Source organism: Diadema antillarum, unplaced genomic scaffold (genome assembly GCF_040938485.1).
Source record: "Diadema antillarum isolate AM-2024a unplaced genomic scaffold, OU_Dant_1.0 seq00000207_RagTag, whole genome shotgun sequence".
Lineage (NCBI taxonomy): Eukaryota > Metazoa > Echinodermata > Echinoidea > Diadematoida > Diadematidae > Diadema > Diadema antillarum.
The window spans coordinates 751,600-768,546 of record NW_027271266.1 but is presented as its reverse complement, the minus strand read 5'-3'; the positions used below and the strand labels follow the sequence as shown (position 1 = coordinate 768,546).

At 44.6% G+C, this 16,947-nt stretch overlaps 2 protein-coding genes across 2 annotated transcripts in view; one reads left to right on the top strand and one right to left on the bottom strand.

Moving 5' to 3' along the window:
• LOC139728963 (calcium-transporting ATPase type 2C member 1-like) overlaps positions 1–12,971 on the bottom strand; it is a 49,054-nt gene extending 36,083 nt beyond the window's left edge. The window contains exon 1 of the mRNA XM_071639890.1: positions 12,926–12,971. Coding sequence (XP_071495991.1) covers positions 12,926–12,931 — 6 coding nt within the window. The 5' untranslated portion in view covers positions 12,932–12,971. The remainder of the gene's footprint in view (positions 1–12,925) is intronic.
• Positions 1,485–8,815, top strand: LOC139728965 (uncharacterized). Its single transcript, XM_071639891.1, has 2 exons — positions 1,485–1,552; positions 7,871–8,815. The coding sequence occupies exon 2, from the start codon at positions 7,880–7,882 to the stop codon at positions 8,813–8,815; it is 936 nt and encodes a 311-aa protein (XP_071495992.1). The 5' UTR covers positions 1,485–1,552; positions 7,871–7,879.
• Positions 12,972–16,947: the final 3,976 nt, after the last annotated feature.

Here is a 16,947-nt window from a genome sequence, read left to right as displayed (position 1 = left end):
TGAAGAAAGAAGTTCATCCCTGAGAGGTTAGAAAGGGGATCTTTCATTCGAAGGACAAGTTTGAATACAGGTAGCACAAATCTGGGTATGTCCAGCAAATAATGGAAACATCATGAATCCTATATGTAATATCAACACTTGTAATTCCTCATTTTCTGAATGGCAAAAAAGGCTGTCTTGATCACGTAATTACAATACAGCTTGTACAGTACAAATGTGAGGTACTTCGCTGAGACACACATACTAAATGACATATCTGATTAAAAAATGAACTGACATTACAAATGAGGTTAGTGCTAAAAGTTTTAAACCCCAAACATTGCTTTTTATTTTAATTTTTTAAATCTCGGTCAGAATTCACGAATACAACAGGGCCTATTGCAAGAAGATATATTGTAAGTTGGTATATCGTAAGTTGGAAAACTCGCACTCACTATAGCTGCAGCCAGCTCCAAACAACCAGTCTGCCTGGAGCATGTACGTTGATATTGTGGTAATTAAAAACAATTTCAAAACTCTGTAGAGAACATGATCCTGATCAGAACTGTTTAATTGTGAGCATGCTCCCACTAGAATTTGCTAAAATTTCTGACATTAAAAAAAAAAAAATATTAGAATGCAACGTGTGAGAAGTCTTCATACAATCAAAAAGCATCACAGTTTCACAAACTTCACGTCACTCAAAATAACAAGCCAATAATGGGTGTTTCTACTTTGATGCTGTGACATTCCAGTGCATGAAAAGTTTGAAATCAGTTCTACAATGTATATGATTATGAAACCCTTTCAAACTTACCACCCATTTCCAGGCAATATCTAAGGAGGTCATTGATAGATATAGTGCACACACAATATTTATGTTAAAAGGGCATTGTACCGGTTTTTTATTTTTTTATATGTTGTTCTTTTAATTCTAAAAGACCCAGCGGTGCAAACAGAATCAAAATTTCATAACGATTTAGTCCGTAATTTCATGTTGAAAATGAAAATTTTTGGGCGAGAATTATGCTAATGAGCTGACGAGCCCGGATGTCGTGATGTCACAGGTGCCAAATGTTTCACTGATTACAAGCCCTCGCATACGCGTGCGTTAAATCGTGCCGAGTAGCAGACGACGCTTAGGCCCAATTTTAGCTAGCAGGCGGCACTTGTGTACTGTCCTATCCATGCAGCTGTCTCAAATTTCGCTGAACCAAATCGCACCAAAATTACAGGATATACTTCTAAGCATATTTCAAAATACTGTAATGAAATGAGTTTAGAGCACTAGAAGTAGGTGTCTCTGGTACGTCTAGTAGGACGTTGGCGGCGTGCGGTGACCCCGTGACCTTAAGAGTTGTAGTGGGGGCACGGGTCGCACGTGGGTAAAGTCTCGCTCGAGCGAGCAGTGTGAGCGAGCAGTGGTTAGCTGACTCTCGACAGAGGCGGATGTGTCCGTGGTGTGTCTCCCTGTGCTTTGTTGTATATTGTATACAAGACGCTGTGTATCGACTCTTCGTGCGGTGATCAGTTACGCACCGTGGCAGACGAACTCTCCGAATTGGCGAGTACGGTAATAAAGTTTCTTCTTTGCACGCACTTTTCTTGTTGCTTGTGAATTAATGATGTCGACTCGGCGTGATATGGAGATGTGGTCTGATCGCTTTGAGCGTGAGTGAAGTGTCCGCGAATATATACCCAGTAAAGATCCCACAGTAACTGGAGAAATCCGGTTATATTACATTGGTGGCAGCGGTGGGATGGGTTTCGTGGACCAGGTGACTGCTAAATCATGTTAATGTAAAATTGTTTTGCATTAATAAATTAGAGGAGAGAGGATTTATCCTGCAGTGCTATAGTAGTGCCCTCGTTACGAATGCCTACTATACTTTTCATTGCCTGCAGGGTGAGGTTGGATCAGTAAATACATCTTGCGTATATTTCGTCCTGCAGTGAAGGGCGCCTGCAAGGAAGGGCGCCTGCAGGGAAGGGCGCCTGCAGGGAAGGGCGCCTGCAGGGAAGGGCGCCTGCAGGGAAGGGCGCCTGCAGGGAAGGGCGCCTGCAGGCGAAAGGCGCCTGCATTGTTTTAGTAGACTCTGCGCCTGAAGAAAATGAAGAAATAGTATCGCCTGTCAAGAGAAGTAGTAGCGCCTTGCTAAGAGAAATAGTAGCGCCTGCAGTGCCAGTGGTGCCTTCGTATTGAATGTCTACTATGCCTGCAGTGCCAGTGGTGCCTTCATATTGAATGTCTACTATGCCTGCAGTGCCAGTGGTGCCTTCATATTGAATGCCTGCTATGCCTGCAGTGCCAGTGGTGCTATCGCATTGAATACCTGCTATTCCTGCACATGCACATTCTCACAGCAGACTGATAGATTGAACTACGCTGTTCCGGGTGAATTTTAATTCAATTCAACATTCTTACACATCATGGCGGCAGAGAAATTACATCCCGATGTTGAATTAGATGTCTTAGTGGCGGAGGTCCAAAAAGGGGAGGAGGCATTGCTCAGTTCAAGGGCAGAAAATGAGACACTTCTGGAGGAGAATCGTGCACTGAGAGAACAGTTGCAACAGCTTGGATTGGGCCAGAAATCGCCAGTGAGCTTTCCAAAAACAACAGCTGCAACTATGACACCAACAAAGTACACAGCCGACAGCAAGTACACAGTCCCAGTAGCGCCTGAGGATGTGCTGAATTCCCCTCTCAACTTCAACAGGCCAGGGACTTCGCTAAATGTGGAAGGACCTACACCCGGAATCCCAAGACAAATCGGTACCACGGAAAATTGGATACCTCAGAAGTCTTCAACTAGTCGGAAATCTTGGCTTCAAGCAAAAAGTCCAGAGTCAGTGGAGGTGCACAACATGGATGAGTGGCAGGAGTTACATGCACCAAGAGTAGTTCCTACTCAGCGTCGAAAGCAGGTGGAAATGCAACCTAGTGATCGCCAGTTTCAAGAACACCAATTCGAATCAAGACAGTCCCAGTCGGTGTACACAAATGCTACTGGCTCAAGGCCGAACATCATTCCAGACAGGTTTGACGGAAAGATTCCATGGACGGAATATCGTAGTCACTTTGAAGCCTGCAGGATGGCTAATGGTTGGGATGATGAGCAAGCCAGGATCTTCCTAGCGGCAAGCCTGAGGGGGCCTGCCCTGAAGGCCTGTGGGGTTGAAGTCGGCGAATCTTCACGGCTGTCCTATAAGGAACTCGTACAGCTCTTGGAGAAACGTTTTGGACCAGGGCAGATGGCAGAAAACTACCTTCTTGAATTACGCTATCGCCGGCAAGGCCCAAAGGAGAGCATCCAAGAGCTAGGTCAAGGAATTTGGGAACTCACCAGGCTAGCGTATCCAGAACTTCCTGGGGAGTCACAAGACCGCTTGGCAAGGACACACTTTGTTGAAGCAATAGAAGACCAATCAGTGCGAGAGGGCATATTCCGCTCAAAGCCCACTACTCTAGATGAGGCTATACAGGCAGCACTTACAACAGACAATTTCTACCGGCTCGAGGAACAACGAACGGGAAGAAGATACAAGCAAGCACGGGTCTTGAATGACGATGTCATTCACAACAAAAAGTTGTGGGAAGAGATAAAGAAGATCAATGAAAGGCTGGACAAGGCAGATCGAGGCAGCCAGGAGCGACGTGGTCAGTGGAAACGGAGGTTTGCTTCAGCAACAGATGAATGCTATTTCTGTCACGAGAAAGGACATTTCCAAAGGGAATGTCCTAAGAGAAAGAAGAAGACAAGTGACCAGCAATCCCGGGGAAACGACAACCAGCCACCCACACGGCCCGAGGGAAGGCTGGACACACAGGAGGGCCAGGCGGGAGCGCCAAAACAGTAGATGAAAGCCCATCGGAACCACAACTGGAAATCAGACCCAACCTCCTTCAAGCTCGCAGTGGCTTGTTTGTAGATGTAGAGATCAGAGGCATTAACGCAAGGTTGCTAGTAGACACTGGAGCAACAGACACGATTTTGTCAGCAACCTTGTATTACCGCATCTCACCAGAAAACAGGCCCCATTTGCAGACCAGTGGTCTAGGAGTACGGACTGCAGATGGTAGCCCCTTGAAGACACTTGGGAGGACAGTCATCGAGTTGAAAATTGGGAGAAGGATAACATCATTGCAAGTAGTGTTCGGAGACACAAACCAGTTGGATGGAATCCTTGGAATGGATTTCCTACTACAAAATGGGGCAAGCCTTGACCTCAAGAAGATGGAAGTGAAGCTAGATGGGGAGAGAATCGAGTGTAGTGATAGACAAGGAACACCGCTCTGTTCGAGAGTAATGGTCGGTGAGACAGCAAGAATCCCAGCTGGACATGAAGTACTGGTGCCTGGTACTGTAAGACAGAAGGGAGCTGTTCATGGTGTTGGAATCATTGAGCCAGTAAACAATGGTGAACTGGCCATGAAGGGAATATTAGTTGCCCGTGTGCTGGTGGATGCTTCGGAGGATTTCCCAATCAGGATTTTCAATCCAGGACAAGCAGACTGTGTTGTCAAGCGAGGAACTCTTGCAGGCTACATTTCACCAGTATGTGAGACGGATCTGATGGAAGAACAAAACAGCTCAGCAGAGAACAAGGAGAGTAGTCCCATTCCTAACCATCTCAGAGACCTATACGAAAGGAGCACACAAGAGGTAGACAAAGCTCACCATGCCAAAATTGCTCAACTACTCTGCGATTATCAAGATGTGTTTTCTACCTCAGACACAGACATTGGCCGCACTGACAAAGTTCGCCACAGAATCAATACAGGAGACCATGCACCAATCAAGGAGAGACCTAGACGTTTCCCCCCTGGGGAACAGGCAGAGATAGACCGTCAGATCAAGCAGCTGCTCGATACAGGCATGATTGAACCATCAGACAGCCCTTGGGCTTCCAATGTTGTTCTCGTCAAGAAAAAAGATGGGTCAAAAAGGTTCTGTGTTGACTACAGACGACTTAACCATCTTACCACCAAGGACGCCTACCCAATCCCCCGGATTGATGATTCCCTGGATGCCCTTGGAGGCTCAAAGTGGTTTTCCACTTTGGATCTTGCGTCAGGGTATTGGCAGGTAGAACTGGATGAAGACGCCCAGAAGAAAAGCACTTTTGTGGTTAGGGGAGGCTTGTACAGCTGGAAAGTCATGCCCTTCGGACTCTGTGGTGCACCATCTACCTTTGAAAGGCTCATGGAGCGAGTGTTGGCAGGACTTCACTGGGAGACCCTCCTAGTGTATCTAGACGATGTCATTGTGTATGCCAAGTCTGTAGAGGAAGAGTTGAGCCGCCTTGAAACTGTCTTCCAGCGCTTGCGAGAGGCAGGATTGAAACTCAAGGCAAAGAAATGCCACCTCTTCAAAGAGAGCGTGCTGTACCTAGGCCATGTCGTGTCAAGCCAAGGGATCACCACTGACCCGGAAAAGATTGCAGTAGTGAAGGAATGGCCCACTCCCACCAACGTGAAACAAGTCCAAAGTTTCCTTGGTTTAGCCTCGTATTACCGAAGGTTCATCGCCGGATTCTCTAACATTGCCCGACCTCTCCATCGCCTGACAGAAAAGGGTCATCAATTCGCCTGGACAGGGGAATGTGAGGAAGCTTTCCAGGAGCTTCGGAAGCGACTTGTCGAAGCACCCATACTGGCCTACCCCGATCCTGAGCAGGGATATATCCTAGACACCGACGCTAGCAACGAGGGGGTGGGAGCTGTTCTGTCACAGGTGCAGGGTGGCGAGGAAAGGGTAATTTGCTATGCTAGCAAATCCCTCAGCAAAGCAGAGAGAAACTACTGCACCACACGAAAGGAGCTTCTAGCTGTCGTCCTGTTTTTGAAGCAGTTTCGGCAGTATCTCTACGGACAAAAGGTGACAGTCAGGACTGATCAAGGGGCCCTTCGCTGGCTTTTGAATTTTCGTGATGCTCAAGGCCAAATGGCAAGGTGGCTGCAGGTCATTGCGGAATATGACCTCACAATCATACATCGTGCTGGGAGGTCCCATGCAAATGCAGACAGCCTGTCAAGGAGACCATGCGTGGACTGCAAACAATGTGACACCAGCGATAGATCACCTATGCAGGAGGCAAGGCCATATCAAGTTGACCAAGACACTCAACCTCGCATGGAGGTGAAGGTGGTGACATTGCAGCCCTTGGATAACACTACCCTAGGCCAAGACCAAGCCGCAGACAATTCATTGAAATGGATACTGGACAGGATGAAGGAAGGAAGAGACAGGCCAAGCAAGGCTGAAATGGCAGCCAAATCCAGTGTGGAAAAGGCCTACTGGCGAATGTGGGAGCAACTTGAAGTCAAGGAAGATATCCTGTACCGGCGATGGGAGTCGGATGAAGGGGATGAGACTACCTGGCACATTGTCCTGCCGGAAAAACGCCGGAAGGAGGTCATCGAGGAATTGCATGGTGGAAAGTCCAGTGGTCACTTTGGGATGAAGAAGACTCGAGCTAAGGTTAGAAGGAGGTTCTACTGGGTTGGAATGGACGCAGATATCCGATCAGTGGTTAGAGGGTGCAGCACTTGTGCCCAAAAGAAAAACCCTCTGAACAAGAAAAAGGCTCCTTTGATTCAAGAAGTAGTAGGTGCTCCCATGGAGAGAGTGGCCATGGACATCGTGGGTCCTCTGCCCGAAACAGATAGAGGAAACAAGTACATCTTGGTTGTAGGGGATTATTTCAGCAAATGGATGGAAGCTTACCCCATACCGGACCAGACTGCTGAAACAGTCGCACACAAGTTTGTCAGTGAGTTTGTAGCACGGTTTGGAGTTCCTAAGGTGTTACATTCCGACCAAGGGCGCAACTTCGAATCCCAGGTCTTCAAGGAGATGTGTGACATTCTCGGAATTGACAAGACAAGAACTACCCCATACAACCCGAAGTCCGACGGAATGATCGAGAAGTTCAATCACACGCTGATCACCACTGTGTCAATGCTGATAGATCCCTACAATCGACAGAGGGACTGGGACATCAAGGTGCCACTGGCCCTCTTCGCATACCGCACATCTCCGCAAGAGTCTACTGGGGAGACCCCCAGTATGATGATGCTAGGGAAGGAGCTCTCATTGCCGATCGACCTCACTATGGAAACAGCCAGGCAGGAAGAAGAAGTTACCCCGTCCCCGGTAACAGATTATGCCTACCAGTTGAGGAGGCGCATGCGAGAAGCGCATCAGAGGGCCCGGAAGAAGTTAGCAGCAAGTGCCCGACGGCAAAAGGAAACATATGACCGGAAGGCAGAGGGAAGCAACTTCAAGGTTGGAGACTTCATATGGCTCCACAACACAGCAAAGACTAAGGGCTTATCTCCAAAACTGCAGCGAAGATGGAAAGGTCCGTTTCTCGTTGTGGGAAAGTTGTCGGACGTTACGTGCCGAATACAGGAGAAACACAACGGAAAGAAACGGGTGGTCCACGTGGACAGGATGAAACCCTACCTTGGAGAGCCGTTGGAGTCATGGATCGAGGTTGGTGGAGGAAGTGATGCTCCTTTGCAGGAGCCGGATCCTCATGTCCTCCAAGCACCACCTCACGAGAGACCCAACGAGGTTGCCGAAGTTCGACCAGAATCTAACCCTCCCACTACACAGGCTGGCGAAGATGAGCCCAATACCCCAGATTCTTCTAGTAGGCCTACTCCTCCGCGACGCTATCCACCTAGGAGGCGAAATCCGCCTCAGCGATACGGAGAGTCCTAACAGGAATGTGGGACAGAGTGTGGAGTGATTGCAGTTTATTGATGTACAGCGTAATGTAAATACGTAGGAAGTTGCAGGATACCGTCAACACCATGTGATAAAGTGGTGACCGTCTAAACAATGTATATATTGTCATATTTGTTGTCTTTTTACAACAGAGTTTCATCATGTCGAGATCACCGGAGAAAGGACTCTACAAGTGCTACACTTGCCATAGATACTTCTCCCACCATCGGAGTTTAACCCGGCACATCGAAAGCGAGCATCGAAGTCGGCGCAGCCACGAGTGCAAGCAGTGCGGGAAGTTATTCTCCCGGAGAGATAACCTCTTGGCTCACTACAGGAGGCTGCACCGCGGGCATAGAGGAGATTCCCCAACAGCTGGAAGGGACAACCACTCTCGCGAAGTCCACAGCCGCAACGATGAAACTGGGAGACGACATAGATCCCGCTCGCCTGTTGCGAAGCAGGTGAAGAGCAGTGTTTCAGTTCCTGAGACTCCAACCCCCTGTGCGGAGATTGAGGTGACGGTCTCACCGGGGACGCGGCAAGAGGTGGAGTCTGTCCCAGGTCCCCTAGCTCCACCAGCAAGGGGGAAGCCACGAGGCATGCTAGCGATGATGGGGCCGCCGGATCCCGGATCCGGGACATCAGACTCGGAGCCGGACAACCAAGTACCTGAGCCGGATGACATCTTGGAACCCCAAATCCGGCGGGTCACGGTAAACGAGCCGGTCGGAGAACTACCCGTCCCAGATCTCCTGCAGAACCAGCGGGTGAACGTCGGTGAAGAATCCTCTCGGTCCATATATCGGGAAGGCGAGAAGATATGGGAGGAGAGCCGAGACAGGCAGTATGAAGTGGTGTTTCTCCGAGCAGGGGGCAAGAACGCACCTCATCGCCTGACAAAGCTGCATCATGTGGAGGCTGGGGCACCAGGCCAACCGATGACGGAGGGGGAGTTGACCAAAATTCTCGTTGGCAAAGTACACAAGATAACAGAAACCGTCTGCGAGATGACATACAAGGACGGAGTCTTGTGCACCAAACTAGAACGTCGCAAGGAATTCCTTGTTGACGCAGTAGTGGGAGTGCAGACTTAGCGAAGAGATGCAACGACCATAACGCTCCAGTGTTTTTCGTGTTTTATATGTGTTTCAGATAATGTGGACTGCTATTAAGAAAGCTTTGTTTATTTTGTTTATTCATATAATTAAGTGTAAATATAACTCGAATCACTGGAAGAGTTACCACTGGAAAAGCGCAAATAACCTCAACGACAGAAACTTTAATCAATGTACATACACAAGGTGCTCTGTGAGATTTACGTCATGACAAAGACGGAAAACCAAACTCTCATGACCTTTAAATAACTCAAACGCAGGTAATGATTCAGCTTTATCTCCGGTGTTGACTTAAGTTATGTAAATACATGTTCATGCAGAGTTGGCAGAAAGTGTTTCATGTTGTTTTCATGTAAGATACTTGTTGTTTTAATGTGCTTAGAGAGAAGGGTAAAGGTTGCTGTACGTGCTAATTGGAGAGATTCAAATAAGCAGGTCGATATTGCGTTATTTTTTGTGTTTTTAATTAAGAGAGATACGGAATTTAAGTATCCGATTTTTGGTCATTTCATTATGTGTGAGAAGCCATGCTCTAGTCAAGGGACTGACTAGTCTTAGGGAGGGGCTGTGTAATGAAATGAGTTTAGAGCACTAGAAGTAGGTGTCTCTGGTACGTCTAGTAGGACGTTGGCGGCGTGCGGTGACCCCGTGACCTTAAGAGTTGTAGTGGGGGCACGGGTCGCACGTGGGTAAAGTCTCGCTCGAGCGAGCAGTGTGAGCGAGCAGTGGTTAGCTGACTCTCGACAGAGGCGGATGTGTCCGTGGTGTGTCTCCCTGTGCTTTGTTGTATATTGTATACAAGACGCTGTGTATCGACTCTTCGTGCGGTGATCAGTTACGCACCGTGGCAGACGAACTCTCCGAATTGGCGAGTACGGTAATAAAGTTTCTTCTTTGCACGCACTTTTCTTGTTGCTTGTGAATTAATGATGTCGACTCGGCGTGATATGGAGATGTGGTCTGATCGCTTTGAGCGTGAGTGAAGTGTCCGCGAATATATACCCAGTAAAGATCCCACAGTAACTGGAGAAATCCGGTTATATTACAATACCGTATTATATTTGAACGAAATCTGTAATCGAGAAGTATCAATATTGACGCCGAATTTCAAGATGTCACTAAAAAAAACCTCACTCTTCGCAAGAGATCTTGGTAAACGCGATATGCACAATCTAAAACTGAAGTTAGCCGACTAGTGCTGTGCGAACGGGGAATTTACGCGGGAACTAAATTAAACTAGAAATATCACTTAAGGTGATTAATACCCACGCCCCGTGACGACAGTCTTACCCAAGGAATGATCTTTCCTTGATCTTCTGCCATTTAAATGCCGTTACCATGGCAACGCAGCTTCCGACACGTCCGAAAAATATGTCTTGCACATCTTCCCACCAAGACTATTGTGTGTGCCACATTTCATAAGCTTTTGTCAAAAACTGAGGAAGTAGTTCAATCCACAAGATCTTTCCTTGATCTTCCACCATTAATATGCCGTTACCATGGCAACGCAGCTTCCGACACGTCCAAAAAATATGTCTTGCACATCTTCCCACCAAGACCAATGTGTGTGCCACATTTCATGAGCTTCAGTCGAATACAGAGGAAGTAGTTCAATCCGCAAGATCTTTCCTTGATCTTCTGCCATTTATATGCCGTTACCATGGCAACGCAGCTTCCCACACGTCCGAAAAATATGTCTTCCACATCTTCCCACCAAGATCAAGGTGTGAGCCACATTTCATAAGCTTTGGTCAAAAAACTGAGGAAGTAGTTAAATCCGCAAGATCTTTCCTTGATCTTCTGCCATTAATATGCCGTTACCACGGCAACGTACTTTCGGGTACTGTCGAAAAATGCGTCTTGCACATCTACAACCAAAGGCACACATCTGTACCAAGTTTCATGGAAATTGGGCAAAAACTGAGGAAGTAGTTTGCAACACAAAATTTTCCATCATTTTGGCTCATAATATGTGAGCTGTTACCATGGCAACATACTTTTTGTCACTGTCAAGAAATGTGTCATGCTGACCTATATCCTAAGACAAACATTCAATATGAATTCCATGAGAATTGGAAGAACAATGATGAAGCAGTTTTGCCATGAAGCATTTTGCCCTGTATTTTACCAATAACATGCCGTTACCATGGCAACGCACTTTTTGCCACTGTGGAAATATGTGTCTTGCACATTAACCTATTCAGACGAACATCTGTACCTAATTTCATAAAAATTGATCAAAAACTGTGGGAGGAGTTCGCGACGCAAGATTTGTACCCATTTTTGCCCATAATATGCCGTTACCATGGCAACGTACTTTTGGGTACTGTCAAAAAATACGTCTTGCACATCTACAACCCAAGGCACACATCTGTGCCAAGTTTTATGGGAATCGGTTGAAAACTGAGGAAGTAGTTCGCGACGCAAGATTTGCAACGGACCGACCGCCCGACCGCCCGACCGACCGCCCGACCGTCCGCTGATTCCTATATACCCCCTTCAAACTTCGTTTGGCGGGGGTATAAAAAATGTCATGATTTTAGCAATTTGTGTGAATTACGAACTTTATTTTTCATTCAACTTAGCTCATACAATTTATAAATTGATTTTTTGCTCCCGATTACTTGAAAGATTTGTCTCATGATATCAGATGGCTAACTTCAGTCTGTGCGTGCGCAGGCAAGTAGGTCACTCTTGTTTAGTCGTACAGAGCAGATTGTCTTTAGCGACGACAGGAAAGTCGACAACTTCACTTACGCTTCTCAACTTGCGATTTGGTTCCAATTAGCGTGAGCAAGTGGACATGAGTCATAAAATACTTCTTGTGATTTTGGTGCAATTTGGTTGGGTGAATTTTGAGATATCTACATGGATACGGAAGTACTCTAGCACTATGCCTACACCAGCGCTTGGATCGCGAAGCGGTAGCACTGTTTGTATCTACGTGGTCGGGCCACTCTTCCGAGGTATGGGTCCTACTAAAACTAGATCTAAGTTAGTCCTTGGTGTTAATACGACCACCATGAGATTTATCTCGACCACAAAAACATTGAAAATCCATAAAGCAGATACCTTACCTGCAAAATTCAGCACAGAAACAACAGGGCCTGCAGCACAAGGGCCTCTAGCGGCAACACTAGACCTTGGAGTCTGGACTTTCGTCTGGACTTTCTTCAAGTTCTGGCAGCAGGGGTATGTATTGCATACTAAACGTTTACGCTGTGCCTATTATTAGCGCTGTGCACGTACAGCTGTCGATGGAGCGGTGAGTAGAATCTTCTCGGTCCTTGACTGCTCACTAGTCCTAGTCCTAGTTCTAGTCTAGAGTCTATATGTACTGAGTGCCGTTTTCTTCTAACTAGGCGTAAACCGTGATTGCCGTTGACTATTTTTTGGATTTAGGTTTTAAGAATCACTCAGTCCTCATCTTCGTTAGATAGTTTGAACTGTGATGTCGAACCATTATCGCTCATCATCAATGCATAGTTAGTACAACGTTACTTACACACAGTTTTCTATGGGCAGCACGTTCGGACAATGATGCCAATTTCATTTTGCATATCTGGAATATTCCCCACAAATTTGATCTGAATAAAAAGCTTTTGAAGAGATTCCTTTTAAAAATCAATAAATATTGTTTTACATGTTTATTTCAGCTCCATATTGCAATTTTACTAAATAACAGTTTTTGCAGTACTTCGTGTGAGATTTCATCAGTAAATTGACATGTGTAGAACCTTTCTAGTTCGTTTTGCTAAAGTCGGAGGTTGGCACCTGTGACGTATGCCAAATTGTGTAGATCGTTCCTTGGCTTGCTCGTTTTCATTTTTTTCAAAAAATCATTACAGGCTTATCCTGGGTTTTAGAATCCTCTCTTTCCAGTTGAAGGCATCAAAAAATGTAGATTAGAATTATCAGACAAGTAGAAAATGTCAGTACAGGTTTCTTTTAAGGATACCTTAATTTTGAAGCTGTGAATACTACTGTGAATTTGTATGGCCAGTTTTAGGTTTTCTTGACTCTGTTAAGTTAAGCAATGAACTTGATATGCTAATGATAAAGACAAATGATTACAACATGAAATCTTACCGTCATGTGCTCTGTCTACTTGTTAAACACCGTTCTCTGCAATCCAGGAATGTCTCAGATCAGGAACATGGAGTGTGAACCATCACAATGTATAAAGCCACAGACTGCAGTGCAATACAGAGGTTTGCAAAAAGGAAGTATGAAAATGAAAATAAAATAAATCAATACCCTAGAAGATAGATCACTAATAATTTTGTGAGTTCAACTACTATTGTTTTGACTTTTTATTGAACCTATGATTGAATTGATGAGTTAATCACTATTGTAGAGTTAGACATCTAGAGTAAAACCCCCAATTTTCGGACACTTAAGCTTTTTTGCAATATTTGTTTGAAACTCAAATAATACTCCACAAAATCATATCCATAATAATATATGTTAAATATATCAAACTATTTTTCCCAATATTGATTTTGTTAAATACATTGATCATAAAATTTCACAGAATCCCCAAATTTTATCACCTTGTCAATTCCCCAAATTCAGACAGCTGCTTCAAAATTCTGACACGTATGCAATGTCACTACGCATACATTACAAGGCCGCTGAAAAATAAGTGCACGCCATGCCTTGTTGGTGCAAGGTTGCATCAGGGATGTTGCGGCACTCATTCGTGTTTGAATTTTGGTGACTCTGCACTTGCATTCAGCACCTGTACATTTATTCAAGTGCTGCATCGGCACGTACAGAGATTTTGTTCTTCTCTTGATTTTTGAAAGATACCATCACACTCTGGGCTTGCGATAAGCGAAAAATTTTGCAACAGAACGGCATAATTTTTCAAATTTTAGCCCTTTTCTGATGACCCTGATTCTTTCCAAGGGACCTAGGCTCTAATTGGCGCGCACTATGGAAAAGTTGCGGTGATGCTGCGTTTTTTACGGCAAAATTTGGGATTTTAAATGGAATTTTGGAGGTGACTCGCGCACCTTCCTGTGGTGAACGAGTGTGCCAGTGTGTGAAACGATGTGATATGCGTGTGTTGTGACAGTAGAATTTGCTGGCTTGTGAAAAGTAATAAGTGTCTGGATTTTGGAGGCCGGCCGAAAATTGGGGCTTTTACTCGAAACTAAAGTTCACTTTTTCTGATGCTCAAGACAATGTATTTTATCAGTAACGACGAGTTAGATTTATCACTAACGTTACACATTTGGTCAAGATCGAGGTTAGAAAGTAGAATGTAAATTTTATATCTGAGTTTCTATCTAGCTCCATATATTCTACACTGATAGTAAAATAAAATATTGGTACATGTAAGGGTTACAAGTAGACCTACTTCTGTGAGTACAAACCTCGTTTTGAAATCGTTCACTTGGATATTCTAGCTAGATCTAAATTCACTTTGATATCACAAGACAAGAAATTGAATACATGGGACTTAACAAAATATCTTCATTGATTTGCAACTGACGTACGCATACGTACAATGTACAATGTTCGTGCAATCAACTGCACCGCAGCAAAGCTCCCATGCCAACCTAACTGCCCGACTAATACCTTGAAATTGATAAACGTTTCTACAGCCCAACAACTGAACAGAAACAAAATATAGAGAAAATCTAATCATATTACCAGTTCCCACAAGATTATTTCCACGGAGATTTCTACGAGTCACAAGACGTCTGCTCGCGGTATCTGAAGAACTCAGCAAAATCTCGATCAGTGATCTCGATCCGATAGTCAGATCAGGGAGCCTCGTCGGCTAGCTAGCTTTTTACTCGTAGGGGTGATTCAGTGTACTCCACAAGCCGTATGAGGGCGTGACACCCGAGGATTGCGATACGCCGAGAACTGCGATACCCGAGTCCTTTTGTGGTACGGTATGTCACTGCAGGGAGGTGAGAGGAAACCTCCCTGGTCACTGACACAGCTCCCGTAGGATTTTTGTGCCAAAATTGATTTTCTTGCATTTTTGGGTTCATTAGGGTCCAAGATATTGGAAACTGATGGGGTTCAAATTTTCCCGCCCCTCACCACCTGTCGGGGGGGGGGGGGGTAGACACCTATCGTGGGACCCCTAAAAGTAGGTGTGTTAGTAATGACGTGAGTGAATTCACAAAACTTGAGTTGTTTTTCAAGAACTTATATTTTCCCTAAACAGCCAAATGGAAATTTGAAGACTTAACAGTGAGATAAACTCTCCTACGAACCCACCCCACCCCTTATCCCCCACCCACCCCCACCCCCATCCCCCCAATTTGCACTTCCTCGTCATTGTTCGGCCAGCAATTCTTAAAGTGAAATATAGGCATAGGAGTGTACTTTCATTACAATTATACATGTATCTACTAGCCAATTTCCATTTACAAACACACTGAGTCAACCTACAATGTAAAAACACCTCCCCCTCCCCCACCCACCCCCAACACTACTTCACAGAGAAGCGTGCTCGCTTCATGTGTTACACTCACTTTGTAGGCCCTATATAGGCCTTTTCAGCATGTTAGCTCATATAACGTACTCATGTGGAACATTTAACATTCTTATTGACTACTATGCACATACAGTCTTGATAAATCTTAAAATGATGTGTCAACATACATACAAACATACACACACACACACACACACCCACAACTGTGCGCGCATGCTCATACACACCCAAACACATCAAACATTCACAGACAAGCGCGTACGCGCACACTATGCTGAAGATGGATCAATTATTTAATTGTCAAAAGAAAACAGTCCTTTCCAATTTATCCAAGTTTTGTAATTATATAATGACACATGTTTAGATTATTAGTATTTTTTATCCTTTTTGCTAATACTATACATGCCTTTTTTACAGGCTCATGCCTTCTTTACAATTGATATGTAACTTATTTGTCTTTTCATTCTCTCCTCCTTTTTTCTTCCCCTCTCTACTTCTTCTTCTCGTTCCCGTCTCCATATTTCCTTCATTCTTGTTCACTTAGCGTATGGATTCATTTCCGTATGTCTTTGCGTTTTTCTTTTTCTGTTTCTATTTTTTTCTTTTTTTTTTCCTGGACCAAAAGTCACTCGTATATCTTTTGTTAATTCACCAGCCTTCTCACTCTCCCTCTTCACCTCCTTATCCCTTCTCTCTCTCTCGTCATATTTCCCTTTCTTTCTTTTTTTCTTTCTTTTTTCTTTTTTTTACCATATATCGTGTATATACATGTATTGTATATTTCTGTACATTTTTTTTTCTTTTCATCAATCGCATTTCATTCTTATTTTGTTTGTTATAGTTGTTTTGTACACTTTTCAGAGTTATTTGCAATTATTATTTATTGATATTATAATGTGCTATATGTTTTTTATTGGACTCCGATACCCAGAGTTTGGGTTGTGAGTAAATAAACTTTCAACTTTTAACAACTTTCAACTTTCAACTTTCAACTTGCTCTCCAGTCTGGAGCTGTGACTGTGAGGACATTTTGTTTTATTGTTTCAAGCCCTTCTGTTGTCTTGTTCCTTGGTTTTCACAAGTTTGACAGAATAAAGGAACCTATTTTGCAGCATTGGTGCCTGCTTTTCCAAGGTGAGAATAAACATTTACCAAATGGCAAATCTAGATTTGAAACCAATAATATGCGCCACAGTCTCGTAGGCCTAGTGCAGTTTGTGTAGTCTAGAACTAGATGTCTATAGGCTGTTGTGTTGTTGGTACCGGAGGCTATTAATTTCACGCACGTTCTCAGTCAATTGTGCTCTCTCATCTAGTATGTCACTGTAGACAAAATGAGAAGAAAAGCACAGAAAACTATACATCAATTAAAAGCGAAAATAATGATCTTTGATATAGGATGTAAATCAGAGTCCTCTAATTATTTATGTGACATCACATAGTGTGAATGTTTCCATATGGAATACGCATCTCTGTCATGAATGATCATATCGTTTATTCAAATGAAACCACTTATGTATCCGGAGCCGGGCTGTGTTGATAATGTCACTGTAGCAGCATACATCAACAAGCAGGGGGGCACCCATTCCACACGCCTGAACGCCCTCGCTGCGATGCTGTGAAAGTGGTGCAGACGCATGGGGATCTT